This window comes from Euleptes europaea, chromosome 4, assembly GCF_029931775.1.
Source record: "Euleptes europaea isolate rEulEur1 chromosome 4, rEulEur1.hap1, whole genome shotgun sequence".
NCBI classification, from domain to species: Eukaryota; Metazoa; Chordata; class Lepidosauria; order Squamata; family Sphaerodactylidae; genus Euleptes; species Euleptes europaea.
Genome location: NC_079315.1, coordinates 86600354 through 86618086, shown reverse-complemented (window position 1 = coordinate 86618086; position 17733 = coordinate 86600354). Strand labels below are relative to the sequence as shown.

Sequence of the window (17733 nt, the reverse complement as noted above, 5' to 3'; positions counted from 1 at the left end):
GGTACACACTGAATGTTAGCGAATGAATTGGTATGGCATGACATCTACCCCAATGCAGGCAGATAGGCCACGACAAGATCCAAGCATACCAGTGGAGGGTGGTAGTAGTAGTGGTCAAAACACAACTGACCTACCACACAATGGTATATATGTGACTAGTGTGGACTACCATAATAACTACAAGTAAAAAAAACAACAGATTGCCATGAGCTTGCAGCTTCCTGCAGCAAAAGTAGTAAGCGCTGTGTGACTTCAGGACCAGATGTTTACCTAAGGCTTTCAAAGTCCAAGAGAACCAGAAGGTAATTAGGGGAGTACCTACCAGTGTTACAGCAAGGTTGTGGATTAAGCCCACATTGGGTTTTCTTTCCCGCTTTAATAAGAAGGAAAGCTTTGTGAGCTACACAATGGTTCCTGTGTAAAACTGAAGGCTAGAGCTTGAAAGCTTAAAAGGTATTTTGAAGAACTTTTAAATAATTAACTACAGATTATGTGCCTCTTTTGGGAATATTTTGCAAAGACTGGAAAAATAAACTGTACTATCACTACCAATACAACTGAAAGTAGGCACATCCTGCTTTTTGTTGTGTTTTTAATCAGTTTTAGCAATCCATCTGAGATGTCATTCTGGTTCCCAATTATGTAGTTCTTTTTTTCTAACCTTACAGTCACTTGATTTCATGTATCTGAAGGTCAAGAAAGAAAGTTTGTCTTTAAAAAAAAAAGAGTTAGCTTTTTAAAACCGCAATTCTAAAAGGTATAATTGAGGTTAAGAATAAGACAAACAATATCATTCTAACACAATATATTTTGAATTAAGAACAAACCTTGTTTCAAGAGTACTCTCACAGCACAATTTCTTTTCTAGTAAGAAGAATGACCCTTTAGATCCAGAATTTTTAAAATCTGGAATTTCCAGATATCAGGTACGCTAAGAAAGTCAAGAATAAATGACCACTTTCCACTAAAAGGAAGGATGGCTTTTCAGAAAGTTTTCCTCAGTCCCAGTCCTTCCCCAGAACCTGTGTCAACCCCAAACAGCTGAGCAGATACTGCAACATATAGCCCACCCATAGCCACAATTTCCCAGCAATATCATCCAGGCACTGGGCAATGACTGAAATCTGGGCATTCAGAACCTTGAACCAGTAGCATCACAGTTACCTCTGTAGCAGATGCATACACCTCTTTGACCGCTGCTTTTTCATTGTACTGATGCCTAGCAATGTAGAAGTGGGGTGGATTTGGGGTGGTGTGCTGATTGCTATCTTCTTTTCCTCTCTCACTCAGTAGCAGCTGCTGCAATGGATGCAGGCGGTTTTCATGCAACTGTCTCGCATGAACCAACCTCCTCTATCACATGAAGATGCTTGGAAAGGAACATGGGAAGAAATGTCCTAGTATACAGAGCATCAGTCAACAGCTATAAAAAAGCACTTGTCTGATACAGAAGGGCTCTTATGACTATCTCTGGAGACTGTCCAGAAGTAGGTGGAGGCTGTGCACAAACCACCCCCTCCCAACTGAAATACACGTAAGGCATGTAAATACAAGAGGAAGGCTAACTCCTGTAGCAATGAACTTTTTTCTTGGCTTCATGGGGATGGGGGGGTTGAGCAGCCCTACACCCTGAGCTGGAAAATTTATCTAACCAGCTAAATTAAAAGAAAATAATACATTATGTCTATCACATGGGGACAGGATATAGCATTATCAGCAGACGTTACCAGCAGTTCTATCCCAAAAAGTCTACAGTGTGATTTGAGAAGGCAGTTTATACAGCAAGGGCCTTCAATTTCTTTTCATATCACATATTATAAATTAAACCACAGGTGCCAAACAGAATATTTGCCATCAGATTTACAACCGTTACATTTATATTGTTTAATATTTTATTAGCATTGTTGTAACATAAAGGAAATAAATTTGGGGGTATCAATTTTTCTAATATACCATTGCTATTTTTGGTGGGTGACACTGGAGAATTAAATCAATACATGTCGCTTAATAACAGATTCAGCAAATATACAGTAATTGAAGATGCAGGAAAGTTAAGTCACTTTCTCAAAATCCTCATTTCACACCTTTTATTTCAAAGCCCATACAATATGCAATGTGTCTGCAGATTGTTTAAATAAGCAACAACAGAAGCAGACAACTGAAACTATGTATTTCTGGATGTATAATGAAATTGAGGGCCTTTCACATCAAGCTAAAGACGTGTTTACACTGACAATTTACCAGTAGTTTACTGCTGGATATGCTCCGACCAGTATCGGGTTCACACTTCAATAGCTCTAGTTTTGTGTTCAATTACTGTTGAAAGATCCAGCATTATTTTACTGCTGTTTCCCTTAGATTTCTTGAAAATTGGGACCAAAGCAATGTTTGTATTTACATAAGGTGCCCTACATTTGTACAGCGGAATTTAAAAAAAAATCTTCTTTAGACATTAACTGATAATATATACACCATAATATATGACAAGTTGTTACTGTCAGTTTCAATCAGTTCAACATGCAGCTGGAGCAGGGGAGCAATCCTGGGGCAGCCGAGAAACACAGGTCTAAAGCCTGTTTGGGCTCACAGTTTCTAAGTCAAGCATACTTCCATTTTGTCTTTCTTGATAAGAAGTAGTTGTACCTTTTAGAAGACACATCCACACATTTTTTTTTTACTCAGCCTGGGGACAAGCCACAGTGAAACAGCCAACGAAGAAGAGACAATGCCAATGGTGTTGAAATGTACCAACTTATGAGGAAGCAAACTACTGCTACTTGACAAGACAGTTATGACTTTATATGCTGATTTTCAAGAATACCCAGTGTATCTTGTTTATTGTCTCATAGATGTTACTGCATAATGGTCCAACTATGAAAAAAAGCCACTGACCAAAAGCTATGGAGAGATCACAAGATCTAGCAGTCATAAATTAAAACACTTCTGCACTAACTTATGCAACTGGACCAAACTGGTTGACTGAACCCAAAATCATGTAGCAGATATTTAGGTACTCTCTGGATAAAATCTGTAATTATACAGATAGAACCATAAGATAGAAACATTATACTCCCATGTGGCGCGTCATACCATTCTTCCAAAGACTTATGGAAGCGCATAGCAGCCATTCTCACTCACTGAAATATGTTTAACTGACGTTACACAGTTCACACATCAGAATCAGATTCAAATACTGAGCATAACACAGGCTACACGACAGCTGAAGAACTACGAAAGCATGTAGCTGGCCACAGGTAGAAACAGGACATGGCAAGATAAACCCTCAGTTTGATCTAGCTGGGCTTTTAATATTCATTATGAAAGTGCCAAATTTTAATCTTCCATATCAAGAAAAAATGCACACTAATTGTATATATCAGGGTTCCCCAGCATGGTGCCCATGGGCATCATTGCACTTAAAATTACTTACTTTCCAGGATACCTACTAAGCTTTTCTGAAAGTGGACAGGGCCATTGTAAGAACTTGTTATTGGGTGCTCTCAATCAAATGAAAGGATTTTCCACCGGAGGACCAGAATGACTGGTTACCACCTGGGCTTTCCTTAGTCAGTGTGTGATTCCATCCCCCCTTCCTCCCAGGAGGCATTCCATCTGGCTCTGCCTTCTAAGAGCCAAATGCTCCCAGAAAGCACCAAAGCACTCACTACCCCTTCTCAATATTGTAAAGGTGCCTGCAGGGTCAAAAAAGTTGGGGACTCCTAGTAGATACTGATGATAAAAATCCAGTCTTTATTCTACTGAAATGTTACACTTCAATCTCATTTTGAGGTCCTCACTGCTATCAACATGGGGGAAAAAATAGCAATTCAGAAAGCCAAACAGGATATTTGTGTGCGGCCTTGTAACTTCGTAGATGTTCACAGTTTTAACACATTAACTTATTGCTAGAAAACTAATCAGGACTTTAGTAAGAGACACTCTCCCTAGGGGACAAGAATAGTGAACACATTAAAAGTGAATGTAAACCCTGGACTACTGTATATTCAAAACTCTTACGTCTAAAATGCATGGTCGCTGAACCTTCCTTATTCCCCGTTTCAGCCAGGATCGAAGTAACCTGAGCTGGGGGGGAAACTGGAGGCATTACCTTGAATGAACAGGGACGAAACTCTGCAAATCGATCCATGAAAACAGAAAATGGGGGAGATGTGGAGTTCCTGTTTAGTTTGCCACGCCCCCCCCCCCGGTTACTGGTCGTTTCAAATTGACCAATGACAAGCCAAGAAGAACGGTTTGACTTGGGCCAGAAGAGAAATGGGAAAAGCCGGGTTCATTTTGCGTCAAAACAGGGCTGAGCTGACAATCAATAAGGTAACGTCCGTTCGCAAAAATACGATCTTGGCTGAAACAGGGAATGAAGGAGGCTACAGCGACCATGCGTTTTTGGCCTTACTGTTCATTCTGTTTCATTGAAATTCATTCCTTATTTAAAGCAGTTCTTTGGGGCTGGAAGACGGTAAAGAAGCTTTGTGCCAGAGACTAGGTCAGAGTGGCAACAGGGGGCTCAAGCTCCAGCACACACACACACACACACAAAACCCCAGGGGTGCTCAAAGTGCACATCCCATCATAATGCCTACACAAATATTTCTAAACACATTCCTCTCATAAATGAAAAATGGCTTCTGAATCTTCATTGCAGTGCTGCATTTGTACTTAATATTCTGAAGCCACAGAACCTCTAGTCAATGAAATAAGCACGTTTAAACTTTACGTATAGCAGTGGCTTTTCAATCATGAGACGGAACTTGCTACTGAGATGCAATAAGCAACAGGAAACTTAAGTTAATTTGTATCTCTCTCATCCTCCCCACCCACTGGGTGCAGAATGCAATAAGCCAACACAACCCCTGAAATTTGTGTCATACGGGATGACTACGGCTAACCCCCACCCCTCACCACAGAGTGGCATTACTAATAGTTATGTAGCTATCTCGCACAAGCTTCTAATCTTCCCACTGACCCTTCCACGAGCCATTAGAACAGAAAGAAAATGACACCTATCCCCCTTTGTTATATGCACCCTGATAAAAGCAAAGGAGCGAGAAGTACCACTCCCTCTACTCTCTGGAAGACCTCATCCTCATCGCACTGACCTTAACCCATTTGATTCAATGACACATGGTGGAGAAAGGAATGTATGTGGATTCTCAAGATAAGGCTCTGCAAGATATCAACTACAGAGGATTGCAAATTCACACGAGGACCAATCAATGAAGAACAAAGTTTCCATATTTCCCTTCTTTTAATGTGCTTTAAGGGAGTATGTGGAGGTCTAGACTCATGCCTCAGCATGCATAGTCATGCTTATATGATAAATATCTGACAAAGGGAACTTTGACTCACGAAAGCTTATACCCTGAAAATTGGTTGGTCTTTACAGTGCATGTGGACTCTAATTTTGTTCTACCACTACAAATTAACCCAGCTACCCACATGAAAAATAAAAAAATATCCAAGAAGAGTTAATTCCATTTAATTTGTTCAGATTAGGGTGCTGGTGACAATTGTCTACTTGCTTCAAAGGAAGGACACTGCAATAAAGATCAAATTTATAAGGAAGATAATCTTATGGGATATTACTTTAGAAGTAGTTCCATTTTCTTTTAAAATGCTTTCCCAAAGAATCAGCAGTACATATTTGACAAATCTATACATGGAGAGAGGGAAATTAGTTTAAAAACGGACAGGCAGTTTAAAGCAAAAGCTATATTCGCAGTAAACAGAATCAAAGCTAAACTACTAGACTAGAGGTTAGCAGTCAGGAAGAATGAAACCAATGAGAAAATAGGCTAGAACTATTTTTTACCTCAACTAAAAAGAAATAATAGTTAAAAGGGATGCTTTCACATTTTCTTCAACCCAACAGTCATCAAATTTACTGATTCCAGATTATGAAGTGTCACCAAGGTATTTGCTTTATGTTATTTTTATGGCTCAGATCTCTGGAGCCTGTAAAGACTGCTGTGCACGTGTGTTTTGTTACTACTAAAACTTTTCATTCCTTTTGTTCACATGAACTATTTTTTTCCATTTAGCTATAAAAGTATGGACAATGGCAAGCCTCCACATTAGCAAATCACAAGCATTTTATATGTTCTTCTGCCCACAGCATGCAATTAAAAAACCTTATTTGCATGCTACAATGCACTTAGTGTTCCCCATTAATTTAAAAGTGCAGAAACCACCTCTCCCTCTTCTTTAAAACAGAAGTGCAGAGCCGTGTGCCTGTCCCTCTTAATTTTTAATACCATTCTGGGTACAGATAGAAGTTTCTGAATTGTCTATGATCCCATTTAAAATCAATTGATTAGTTTATTAGAATGGGGAATTAGATGAGCCCTAACATTCTTCAGGTTGCTAATTCTTACTTATCAGACATCATAAATAGGTGCTTTGTCTACTAAACAGGTATTGATAACCCAGAAAGGGCCAGAATGGGGAGTATGGTTTCTTAGATATTATCATTCAGGTTTCTGTGGTGGACCATACTATGTAATCCACCTTGAATCTCAGTGAGAAAGGCGGACTATAAATAAAAATAAAAAAGCTCAGTCATCACCAGAACAGATGCTTTCTTTAAGAGGGGAATGATTTGCATGTCAGGGGTGTCAAACATAAGGCCTGTGGGCTAGATCCAGCCTCTTGAGAGCTCTTATCCAGCCCACGAGCCAGCCAAGGTAGCCACCCCCCACCCCAAACTCTAAATCTGGGATGGTGAGGCATGACCTGGCCCAACCAAGTGACATTTATGTCATATCTAGCCCTTGTACCAATTGAGTTTGAAACCCCTGGCATAAATATTGCTTTCTTTTCTTTCTTTTTTTAAAGGTCTTTGCACCTTTAAACTAATGCAGTTCCATGCACACAAATATCTGCGCTAACAGAAATAGGTCAGAACTTTTCTACCAACTAAAATAAATTTGATGCACTTGTGCTTTTGCCCATTTTTCAGGGTAGAACCTGCAGAAGGCCCTGCTCAGATGAGTCACACTGTCATGGTGGAGTATAGGCAGTCCTACAGATGAGAGGCTCTATGGACATGAAGTTTGTATGAGTTTTCCACCAGCATCATTCTAGACATCTCCCAGCTCCATGGTAAACCACATCATTTTCTTCCAACCACGCTTGTTATGCAAGCCAAGTCAATTTTCCCTTTCTGTAACATTCTGCAGAGGCATGCACTTGTGTGCCTCACTGATCTAGTACTGCACAGTATTAGAGTGGAGGTGGAAGAAGTACTGGCCCTTGCATCGCCAACTCTCAGGATGCTATGGAGGTTAGCTAGGTGGCAAGCATCTTTGCCAAACTCCGGCTATCTCTGATAAAAGTACACCCCAAACCTACCAGCTCCAATCTGCACTTTAATAGTGCATTCATCAACCACCCTGCTCCAGGTAAAGATCCTCCCAGCACCACTAATACCCCCCCACATTCCACGCTTTCAACATGCCAGCATCCACAGAGAAGCCATACAGCACTTCAGCACTATAGTCATGACGCACTGTTGTTAGTGATGTCCAACAGGTATTCTACGTCAGTACAACTCCTGGTTTTCAAGTAATTAACTACTGTCACTCTCCCTCTCCAGAAGTGACAGACCTTCTTCTAGTGTGCAATGGTCAGGCCCCCAGCCCACAAGCCTGCCTATGATTCTGGTGCAGGCCTCCTTTTAAATGTGCAGCAGCACATGGGGAAACACTCAATAGGAGTGGCTTGCCTCTCAGCATCCTTTCCCAAAACATGTTAATGTTTTTCCATGTGAGTTAAAACAAAATTGGTTGGTTCAGATTAGTAAGTTTATCCGTGAACTTTATTGGCCTGAGCCAGAATCAAGCTGAAGCTACTTTAGTTATAGCTGAACCAGAACCAAATCACAAAGTGTAATGGTTTGCCTCCCTGCTGACATGATAAATGTGAATGTTAGGGAAGAAAACAAGATTAAAGTGGTGAGCTTCAGAGAAGAGGAGGGCTGCCACCACTAGCATAGAAAATACCACAAATGCTATGAAGGAAATAAGAGCAGAGCAAACAACTTAAGCTGGATGTTTGCACTTAAACTGGTTTAAGCGACTCATGGATCACAGCTTAAATCTGAAGAATAAGCATACCAGCAGGAACAAATCTACAACCTGTAGTTCATGCTGCAAGACAAAGTAATTTCATTATAGTGAGCCAATTCACCGTTTAAAGGATTTTTATGCAGAATTGGTTTTATGCGTAACACAGCTGTGAAAACAAGGGGGGGACTTCAAAGTGGAGAGGCAGAATACAGAGAAGAACCTGGTTTTTCTTTCACAATTGCACAGAAAACAGGTATTACTGCCATTTACAGCAAACAGAACTGCCCCCATCCACAGGAATAAAAAAGATAAGTGATTTACGAAAACAAAAACATATTTAGATTTGTCCGATTATTATTCTAGATTTAGCCAATAATTAATAATTAATTAAGGAACGGCAAGTAACTATTTTGTTAGGTGACTGGATTTCTTTTTCTTTCCCCTTGTTCTTAGACAGAGGAACAATAAAACCATAAAACTTAGATAAGACCCATCTCTAAAAACACCTCCCTTCGTCTCTTCTCTGCAGCCTCCAAAAAACAAGCAACAAAATAAGTATGCTGAGGGTCAGAGTCCTCTAAGAGGAACTAAACCTTTTGCTCCAAAGTTGCTCAAGAAGATGTGGACTATTTGTTAAAACATGGTATAATCCATTTTAGCCTAAGTTGGTATATGTAAGGACAGTGCAAAAGGATATGTACCAAGGAGTCCACTGACTGAAGAAGGCAGGGACATAGCTGGTCCGAAAAAGGGATCTTTAGCATAGGGCCCAGCAAAACCATTGAAAAGGGCAATTAAATCTTGATTTCATAAAGATTCTACATAACTTTGGACTAACCACAGAATCCATATAGGAAGGAAGATTACCCTTAGATAACAGGCCCAGGGCAAGTGGAGAACATGTCCTCCAAGCATCAAAATGAGTGTAACTCTTATCTCTAGCACAGATCAATTTGGCCACGTTTTTTTTTTTTACATTGATCTACAGAAGAAGAGTAAAGGTCTTCCACCTTCAAATTTACAAATGATAGCTTATGTTCAAAATGCTGGAGCCAGGGAGGCTTACAAGAGTCCTTGAGGATTAAGCTTACCAAGCTATCCTCCGGGGACTCAAAGAATAGATGGAACCAATAATTAAAGGCGCGTACCCAGACACAAGCTTCTATTGCGCTAAGACCAAACTCATAACAAAAGGCTGATAATGAGATTACTGGATTCTGGCATTTCTTCTGGATACCTGGAGTATAGATACTGGGTTTTGACTCTGAAGTGACTTGAAATAGCTTCTTATTGCGATGTCAGGTAACAGGAAAACTAGTTCCCTCGTGCAGACTCAAGACAGTGTTTTCACACACTACCTTTAAGTACCTTTGAGTCTCTTTCGTGCAACTGCATGTGTGAACATTTTTAACATAGAATAGAACGTTGAAGAAAGCCATTTTTAAATTGAATGTAGATTCTAACTGCCATAGGCTTCACAATCAAATTACAGTGCAATCACAGCAAATGGAAACACAATCATTTGTGAGAACAACTCAATATTAATTAGAACTTAAGGAGATAAGTAAGTGGCTAAGTGTCTTGACGCCTTTACAAAGGGCCAAGAAACATTGCCATTAGTATAAGAACCACAATTTGTCACAGGATAACATAAAAATAGAATTTTTATTGTTTTTAGAAGCTTTTAGTTGCTAATCTCTACAGCCAGTAGATGCCATATACTTTACTTATTACAGGTTATTTGAAAACATAATGAGGATTCTGGCTTTACCGCCCAATTCTAAATAAAAGTGTACAACTGATTTGCTTAATGTTACTAGAATTGAGAAAAATATTAGCACATATTTCCAGGCAAGGAAGACATTCCTTAATTGGACCACCCTCTTTAAATACATTAGAATCCCAATTTTTTAAAAGCAATCGAGTTCCTCAAGACTATGCCTGGGAACACGGCTATCCTAATCCAGGCACTCTTGTGTGCCAAAGTGACTCCACTATATACACAGATCTCCACTTATGCAGAGGTCTTTCCATTCTCTATGAAATCACATATGAATTAAAGGTTCTATGCATTCACTGGAGCCCCACAGAATTTGGCAGCTTACCCATATTTTTTTTTGCTGTCAAGTCACAGCTGACTTATGGTGACCTCGAAGGGTTTTTAAGCAAGAGACATTCAGAGGTGGTCTGCCATTGCCTGCCTCCACGTCACGCCCCTGGTATTCCTTGGAAGTCTCCTGTCCAAATACTTGCCAGGGCCAAGGCTGAGAGTGTGTGACTGGCCCAAAGTCACCCAGCAAGTTTCCATGGCAGAGTGGGATTCGAACCTGGGTTTCCCAGATCCTAGTCCGACACCTTAACCATTATACCATGCTGGCTCTCACTCACCCCTGTAGGTAACACTATATATAACCTACTATTCCATGATGTTATCTAACTAATATCAAAAAAAGATGGACAAAATAGGATGGTACAGATTACATATTATATATACATTTAATTCTGACTTCGCAGGTTGCTTTAGTGCTTATGTATAGGAAGGTAAACTAAAACTACAATAAAATTTTATGTTAAAAGAAAAATAGTAATTGAAGCTTTTATCTTAACAACCACAACAAAAACAAGTTGACCATCCAAGAATTTGGTTATGTAAAAACGTTAAATACCATTGCTATACCAACAGTAATTATGATTAAATAACAGAAATTAAGCTATATCAATAAGAATTTAGTTGTGTTGTGCTGGTCGCAGAAACAAACTTCAGTGCAATGATTCCTCATCTCTGGAAAAGTCCCCAAACAGACAACCTTTCACTTTGTTCACTGAAGAATCTACTAACGTGGTACCTCGAGCTCTCTGCAAGATATGCGGGGAAAGCTTGAGAGGCCTTTTTCAAGCCTCAAACACTATTTACAGGCACCTATAACAGGTTGACATAAACTGCCCACTACTTCAGATCAAACCTAGTGCAGCTGTATAACAAATGTCTAGGACATGCTGAAGCTTAAGGAACTGAAAAGCTACTCAGAACAAGTATCTACTAGAACCTTTAAAGCAGATTAACCTGTCAATCCTGTTCTCACTTTCAATGCTAACATTGCTTTTTGCTAGCCACTAGCCTTTAAGGTGCCAGAAGTCATCACTACACCAGCTCCTGTGGGTGCATTTCCAAATATTTTGAACAAAGCCTTACAAAGTGAGCTATTAAAACACTGAGGGCATACATATACAGAGGCTAGTCTGCTAGCATTCACTTTTCCTTCAGTTCCCATATCTGCCACCTCCCAAAAAAGCAATTAAAACCAGTTGATATGCAACACAGCACAATAATTTTCCTTCCAACCCTACCTGCATTGGCTCAGGAAGTTGAGTCCCTGTGAATCCAAGCTATACAACTTGTGAGCATGACACATGCCACAGCATCACTGACTTACTTATGGTAGAGAGGGTTTATAACTGCTTGAGCTAGTTTGTGGGCTATGCTGTATCCAGCTCACATATACTCGTGGGGTTTTGTCAGTGTTGGTGGTAGCAGTTGGATTACATCAGCGCAGAAGACACCTCTTAGCACAGTGGCTGTAGTACAGGAATCCTTGAGCTTCTTAAAGTGACTTCCTAGATTACATACAGGAAGCTTCTTTTTGAGGTGCTGATTTAAGTGAGCAATGAATCTGAGTTTACCTCTACATCTGAAACTTTCCCCCTCTTATTTAAAACATTGTATTTATGTGTTCTTTTGAGGAAAATATTCAGAGCCAAACAACAACTCTAAAAGATTCTAAACTTAAACCCTCACTCACAGCTACAATCCAGACTCTAAGCCCTCTGGTCAAGGACTAACATCATTTTGTGCTGGCACTAAGTAAATGTTTAGTGGCAACAGCAAGAAACACATTCAAGTATTTACAAAAAGAGTTACCTTTACTGTTATCTCCCTTCTTTAAAGCCAAGTTTTAAAGGAGTCTCTTCCATTACACTAGAAGAAGCTAACAGGTGTTTCCAAAATTTGAGCTTTCCCCCCCAAAAAATTGGCTTATCTGTTCACTGTAGCAGCTCATTATCAGAAAATTCTCAGGATCTGATCTCATATAGGGGTTTTTCACACATGAACCAGCTCATGCCATTTTTCCAACACTGGGGGTTACCGGACTTTGTATTCCCAGCAATGTATTAAGAGTTTGAAAATGTTGTAAAAAGCATCGCTTTAAAAGGGTTTTTGGATACCACGGCTTATAAATGGTTAGAAGACGTCTTCACAGCTAAAGGGGCCAAACAAAGTGCGAACAGTATTTTTTATAATGTTTTCAAACTCTTAATACATCGGTGGGAATACATAGAAAGTGCGAACAGTATTTTTTATAACATTTTCAAACTCTTAATACATTGCTGGGAATACAAGTACGGTAACCCCCACTGCTGTAGCTGCTACTACAGTACAGCAGAAACAGGGTTTCCACATGGAGGGTTCCCTCTCATTTTCTCTGCCCCAGTAGTAGCTCCCCCATATTTATACCCCCCTAAAAATCCCCTGAAAAGGTGTCGACAACTGAGCATTGTTATGTGTGTGTGTAAAGTGCCGTCAAGTCGCAGCCGACTTATGGCAACCCCTTTTGGGATTTTCATGGCAAGAGACTGAGGTGGTTTGCCAGTGCCTTCCTCTGCCCAGCAACCCTGGTATTCCTTGGTGGTCTCCCATCCAAATACTAACCAGGGCCGACCCTGCTTAGCTTCTGAGATTTGACAAGATCAGGCTAGCCTGGGCCATCCAGCATTACAATATTCCAGTAATGCTCTGAATTCCCAGACTTCATTTTTAAGTCTTTAGACTATTAGCAGAGATATACAGGAAAGGCATTACCTCCACAGTGAAAGGGACTAGAGACTTATTCTTTAAAAAAAATATACTTGGAATTCAGAGAATGTGACAAACAATTAGAAAACTAACGCTATAACAATATTCCATTGCTTTTTTTAAAAAAAACTCAAATGGTGGTGGGGGACTGGGGTAGGAAAAACGGCAGTGATATGAGCAGTACTGGGAAGAACCAGAGTTTTCCATCTCTAAGGGTGCCACCCCAGCTTTGCTACAATTTCCCCCAAAACATCACAAAAGCAGGTTTGGGAAAGATTGCAGAAAGAGGGAGAAAACAAGAAGCGCCATCATCCTGTGGGGAAGCAAGAAAATAACATGCTTCACAGCAGCCTCTAAGTCAGGGAGAACAACCTGTATGTATGTGACCATAATAATACCACAACATGACAAAAGATCATTTATATGTTCAAGAATAGCGGTTATTGGGCACTCTTATAAATGTATTCTGAAGATTTATTTTAGTATTTTTGTGGTACCTCTAGGAAGTGTTATTTATTTGACTTGTAATTATAGACCCACATCCAAAGACCTCCTGCAGAGGCACAAATCTAGCAGTTTGCTGAAATATGCAAAAATTTCCTCAAGTTGTTTCATATGCACTCATCAGCAATTGTAATGAATGCTGGTTACAAAGTCTGTTAAAATTAAGTTCACTTAAAGATAGTCAGGACACACGAAAAGCAAATGTAATTAATAAAGCAGTAAGAAAACTAAAACTGAATTCAGAAGCATGCCTTAACAATGGTAGTTCTGATCATTAAGTGCAATCTTTAGTATATCCACATGCTTGCTTTTTTCTCCCAATAGAGATTCTCTGTGTGGACAAGAGATCTACACACAGTATATGCCAGGGAATTAAGTGCCTGCATAAACTCTTTGTATGTTTTCCCCTGCAGCTAGCAGTGTCTTACATCAGGAAGGATACAAAAAGTTTGCCTGAAAAACAACTTGTGTCGATAAATTATACATGTAGAATTTACAACACAGAGATCCCAAATTTAGAGTGTAACATACTTATTTTCTAAAACAGGGTATGGCAGCAAAGCAAAAAGAAAGTCAACTCCATTATGTTTCCACTCTGAAACCACAACAAAGAACATTCTATTCTCTGCATGTACACAAGCCTCATCCACAGATTTACTGTATCAACATTCAGACTGACTTAGACCACAAATTCAAGCAGAACTATAAGGTACAACTTTATATTCGCAAAATTGTTATATTAAAACTCTGGGAGGTATTTTCAGGCACAAATATATTTTCTTCTTGATCTGATTAAGTAAACACACTGCATTCCACAAAGATCATTTAAAAATAGTCTCTCTAATCCTGGAGACAAGGGAGCATGCTTGTAACCTCATTTAAGAAAATGGACTAAGAAAACATAACTAGATCCCAGATTATACTCAGAAGTGCTGTATTATACATATGTATCACTGCAAATACTTTATTTGTGTGTAAACACTTAATTCTTCTGTCAAAACAAGAATTATATTTTGTTTCAAAACAGTACTTTAGATATGAATTTTTTTTCAATTCCACTTATACTTGGAGAAGTTTAGTTCATCACTAGTTTCTAAAGAGCGCAGAAGGATGCTTCCCTGAACTCTAACTGTACTCATTTTGATATGACGACAACTGCTCTCAATAGAACCATATCCCCAGGGTGAGAACAGTACTGTGGCGGAAAATACCATAAGAAAACAAATTAACAAAACTCTTAATTTAAAGCTTCACTAAAGAAGGCATGTGAGTGATCATATCACCTCGATCTACTGAGACGTCACTTGAAAACATTATATGCACGAAGTATACAGCATTAATGCTCCCTACTTGACACAAAGGTGACAGTGGCCAGATCACATCCAATGTTTTAGAGTTATTGTTTTATTTAAAATATTGTATAGGATCCCACAAACTGTACAACAGCAATACACACTCCTTGGTGAAAGGTGTAATAAATGGGAAAGTGAATGTATTCATATCAAATAGCACCATCTAGCAGTTCCCCTAACTTCACTTTAGAGGGTAGTGAAAAACAACGTTATTTATATTACACACAAACTTACAACATATTTGTATAGCCAGAAGAAGATGGGGAAAAGAAAAACTACACAGAGCAACGAACACACATTCTAAAAACAAACAAAAACACTCAAACCCAATTTCTACAGAAAGATTCAACAGAGGTCTTTATTTTATGTATTTATTCACACTCATTCTATCCTGCAACAGCACACTGAAGTTTATGAACTGCTCACTATTTTATGTTCTAAATTTTAGTCATACTATTGACTTTTTTGTCTCCTCCCTTGAACTCTTCCCTTGCATAAGGTGAGGCATACAATAATCAAACAACTGACAACTGATTTAAGGTTCTGGCCTACTTCTTTGTCTTTGGAATCAGGAAGTAATGCTCTCCAAAATGCTGCAGCAAGGAAACCCTTTAGGTGAAGGTTCACAGCAAACTGCCCCGAGGGAAATATATCAGCATGGTTAACATACTCATTCTCATGCTGAGTGAAGTTCTAAGCGTAAAGCACAATGACATCTTAGAAGAAAATTTGTGGTCAGCAGCCCATGACCCCACGCACCTTGCCCTAAACCTGTGCAGATGACTAGTGCAGTGAGACAGAAGTGAGTGCAGTGAGTCAGAAAACAGTTACTACTTACTTTTCACCTTCCCCAGGAATACTCATCCTATCAGAAACACCTTTCCGCTTCACAACCACCTCTTCCCTGTGTTCTACTATGTCAATGAGGCACGCTGTAGTTGCGTTTACAGTTTGAAGCGAAAACAACTTCAGAAATCCATATTTAGCAATGCTTTAGGATTACACGTAACTTCAAAAAACACATCTCCATATTTTTGTGTTCTTTTAACTTGTTGACACCGTTTTCTGACTTAATCACTTGGTCCAGTTCTTTGGTTTAAAAACACCCTTGCAAACAAACTGGAGAGAACAAGAGCTCTTACCATCAAGAGTCCAGCATATACAAAAGGATTAAAATATGGTGCGCTGTTTTGCATACTAGGTAAATATGGAATGAACTTTGTTTACAACAAACTTATTCTACTTTTGAAAAACAAAGTTTTTAGTGCTTCCAAAATAGGTGAATCAAAGCACTGCGAAATAATATATTCTTCTCCAGGTCAGGATCTCTCTTCATTCAACAAAATTATTACAGGCTTAGGTACGCAAGCATGCTTCTACTAGTACCCTGACCCCTCCCCGCCAATAATCTGCCATTTTTCTCTTAGACCAGTCCCAAACTTTACTGCTGTTCCTCCCTCTACAGACAACCGATCCCACCTCCCACTCAAAACATGTCCTATCCCCAAAGCCCTCCACCCGCCTCACGCAGACCCCACATTTAAAGTGGGCAGCTGTGTTAGTCTGTCTGCAGTAGTAGAAAAGAGCAAGAGTCCAGTAGCACCTTAAAGACTCACAAAAATAAAAAATACCTGCCAGAAAACATTTTTGTGAGTCTTTAAGGTGCTACTGGCCTCTTGCTCTTTTGTACTCCCACACTTAAAGTAGGGGAAATCAGCAGCCCCTTTTCTCTTTGCAATGAACTACAAGAGCCTCCTACTCCCAACCTAGGCCCGGATGCGCCAAAAGAAAGTGCTCGAGGCGAAAGAAAGACAAGGAGGTGGAGAAGAGGAGGAGGAGGAAGAGAGCAGGTCCTGGCTTTAAAGGAAAAGTTGAGCGTCGTGGAGTTGAACAGGCGGCGCGAGGAGGCTTCTGTTGCTCCCTCTCTCCCCAGCGGAAGCCTCACACCAGCACAGCCCAACCTCTTTTGTTACCAAAGTTACTCCAACACCATCCCCTCCTCACCAGCCAAACCCCACGCTACGACCCTTGGTGGGGAAAGGGGGGGGGGAGAAGAAGAGAAACCCCACCCCAAGCAAAGGGTCCCTGGAGCCTAAACGCCAACCCTACCCCCCACCCCAAGCTTCCCCGCGGCGTGAGGCACCACAGCCCGCCCCAACCACATCCCCCCCTCCTCCTCCTCCTCCTCTCCCACCGAGCCTCAGCCTTCCCAGGTGGGTGAGGGGCTCCCGGCCACCCTCTGCCCCGGGAAGAGCGCCAGGCACCCCCGCCCCCCGCCCCAGGGGCTCAGCGACCCCCTGCCGCTGCCTGAGCAGGAGAGTCTCACTTTTACTACACGCACGCACGCGCACAGGCAGACACGCGCACACACCCTCCTCCTCCTCCTCCCCTACACCCCGACTTGTGGCGTCCCCCCCCCGTCCCCGCTCCCTCCCGCGCCAGGGCTGCGCTCCCCCGAGCGCGTGCGTGGAGCCCCCCCCCCGCCACAAGCGGGAAAGTTACTTTGTGCGGGGCGTCCGCGCGCCCCCCCCGCCCAGCCGGGCCGCGCGGTCCGGCGGGCTGTACTCACTTCTCCCTGGCCTGGCTGTCGGACGGGACGCTGCTGTTGCTCTTGCCTTTGCCGTACATGCCTGCAGAGAGCTCCGACTGTCACGCACCTGTCAACCCATCACAGCCTCCCCGGGAACAGCCCCGTCGCCATGGAGACGCCGCCACACACGCGCGCCATTGGCCCGCCGCGCGGCCGGGCACGCCTCCCGCCCCGTGATTGGCAGGCGGGGACCCGGACGGGCTGCTCGCTCGCGCTCTCGCTCGCTCGCTCTCTCGCTCCCTCCTCCCCTCCGCCGGCTCCCTCCCCCCACCGGCCCCCGGCTCCTCCCCCCCCTTCCCCGGCGCAAGGGGGAATTAGAAACGGTTCTAGAAGGATTTTAAACAACTGGCT

The 17733-nt window shown here is 41.4% G+C and overlaps 1 protein-coding gene across 9 annotated transcripts in view; it reads right to left on the bottom strand.

Annotated features, from left to right (window-relative positions):
- SSBP2 (single stranded DNA binding protein 2) overlaps positions 1-17499 on the bottom strand; it is a 138320-nt gene extending 120821 nt beyond the window's left edge. For 5 of the 9 annotated variants that reach the window (XM_056847809.1, XM_056847810.1, XM_056847811.1 and 2 more), the window contains exon 1: positions 17362-17499. In XM_056847809.1, coding sequence (XP_056703787.1) covers positions 17362-17420 — 59 coding nt within the window. In that variant the 5' untranslated portion in view covers positions 17421-17499. The remainder of the gene's footprint in view (positions 1-17361) is intronic. The other 4 variants (XM_056847814.1, XM_056847818.1, XM_056847816.1 and 1 more) reach the window with 4 other exon arrangements.
- Between the last annotated feature and the right edge of the window lie 234 nt (positions 17500-17733).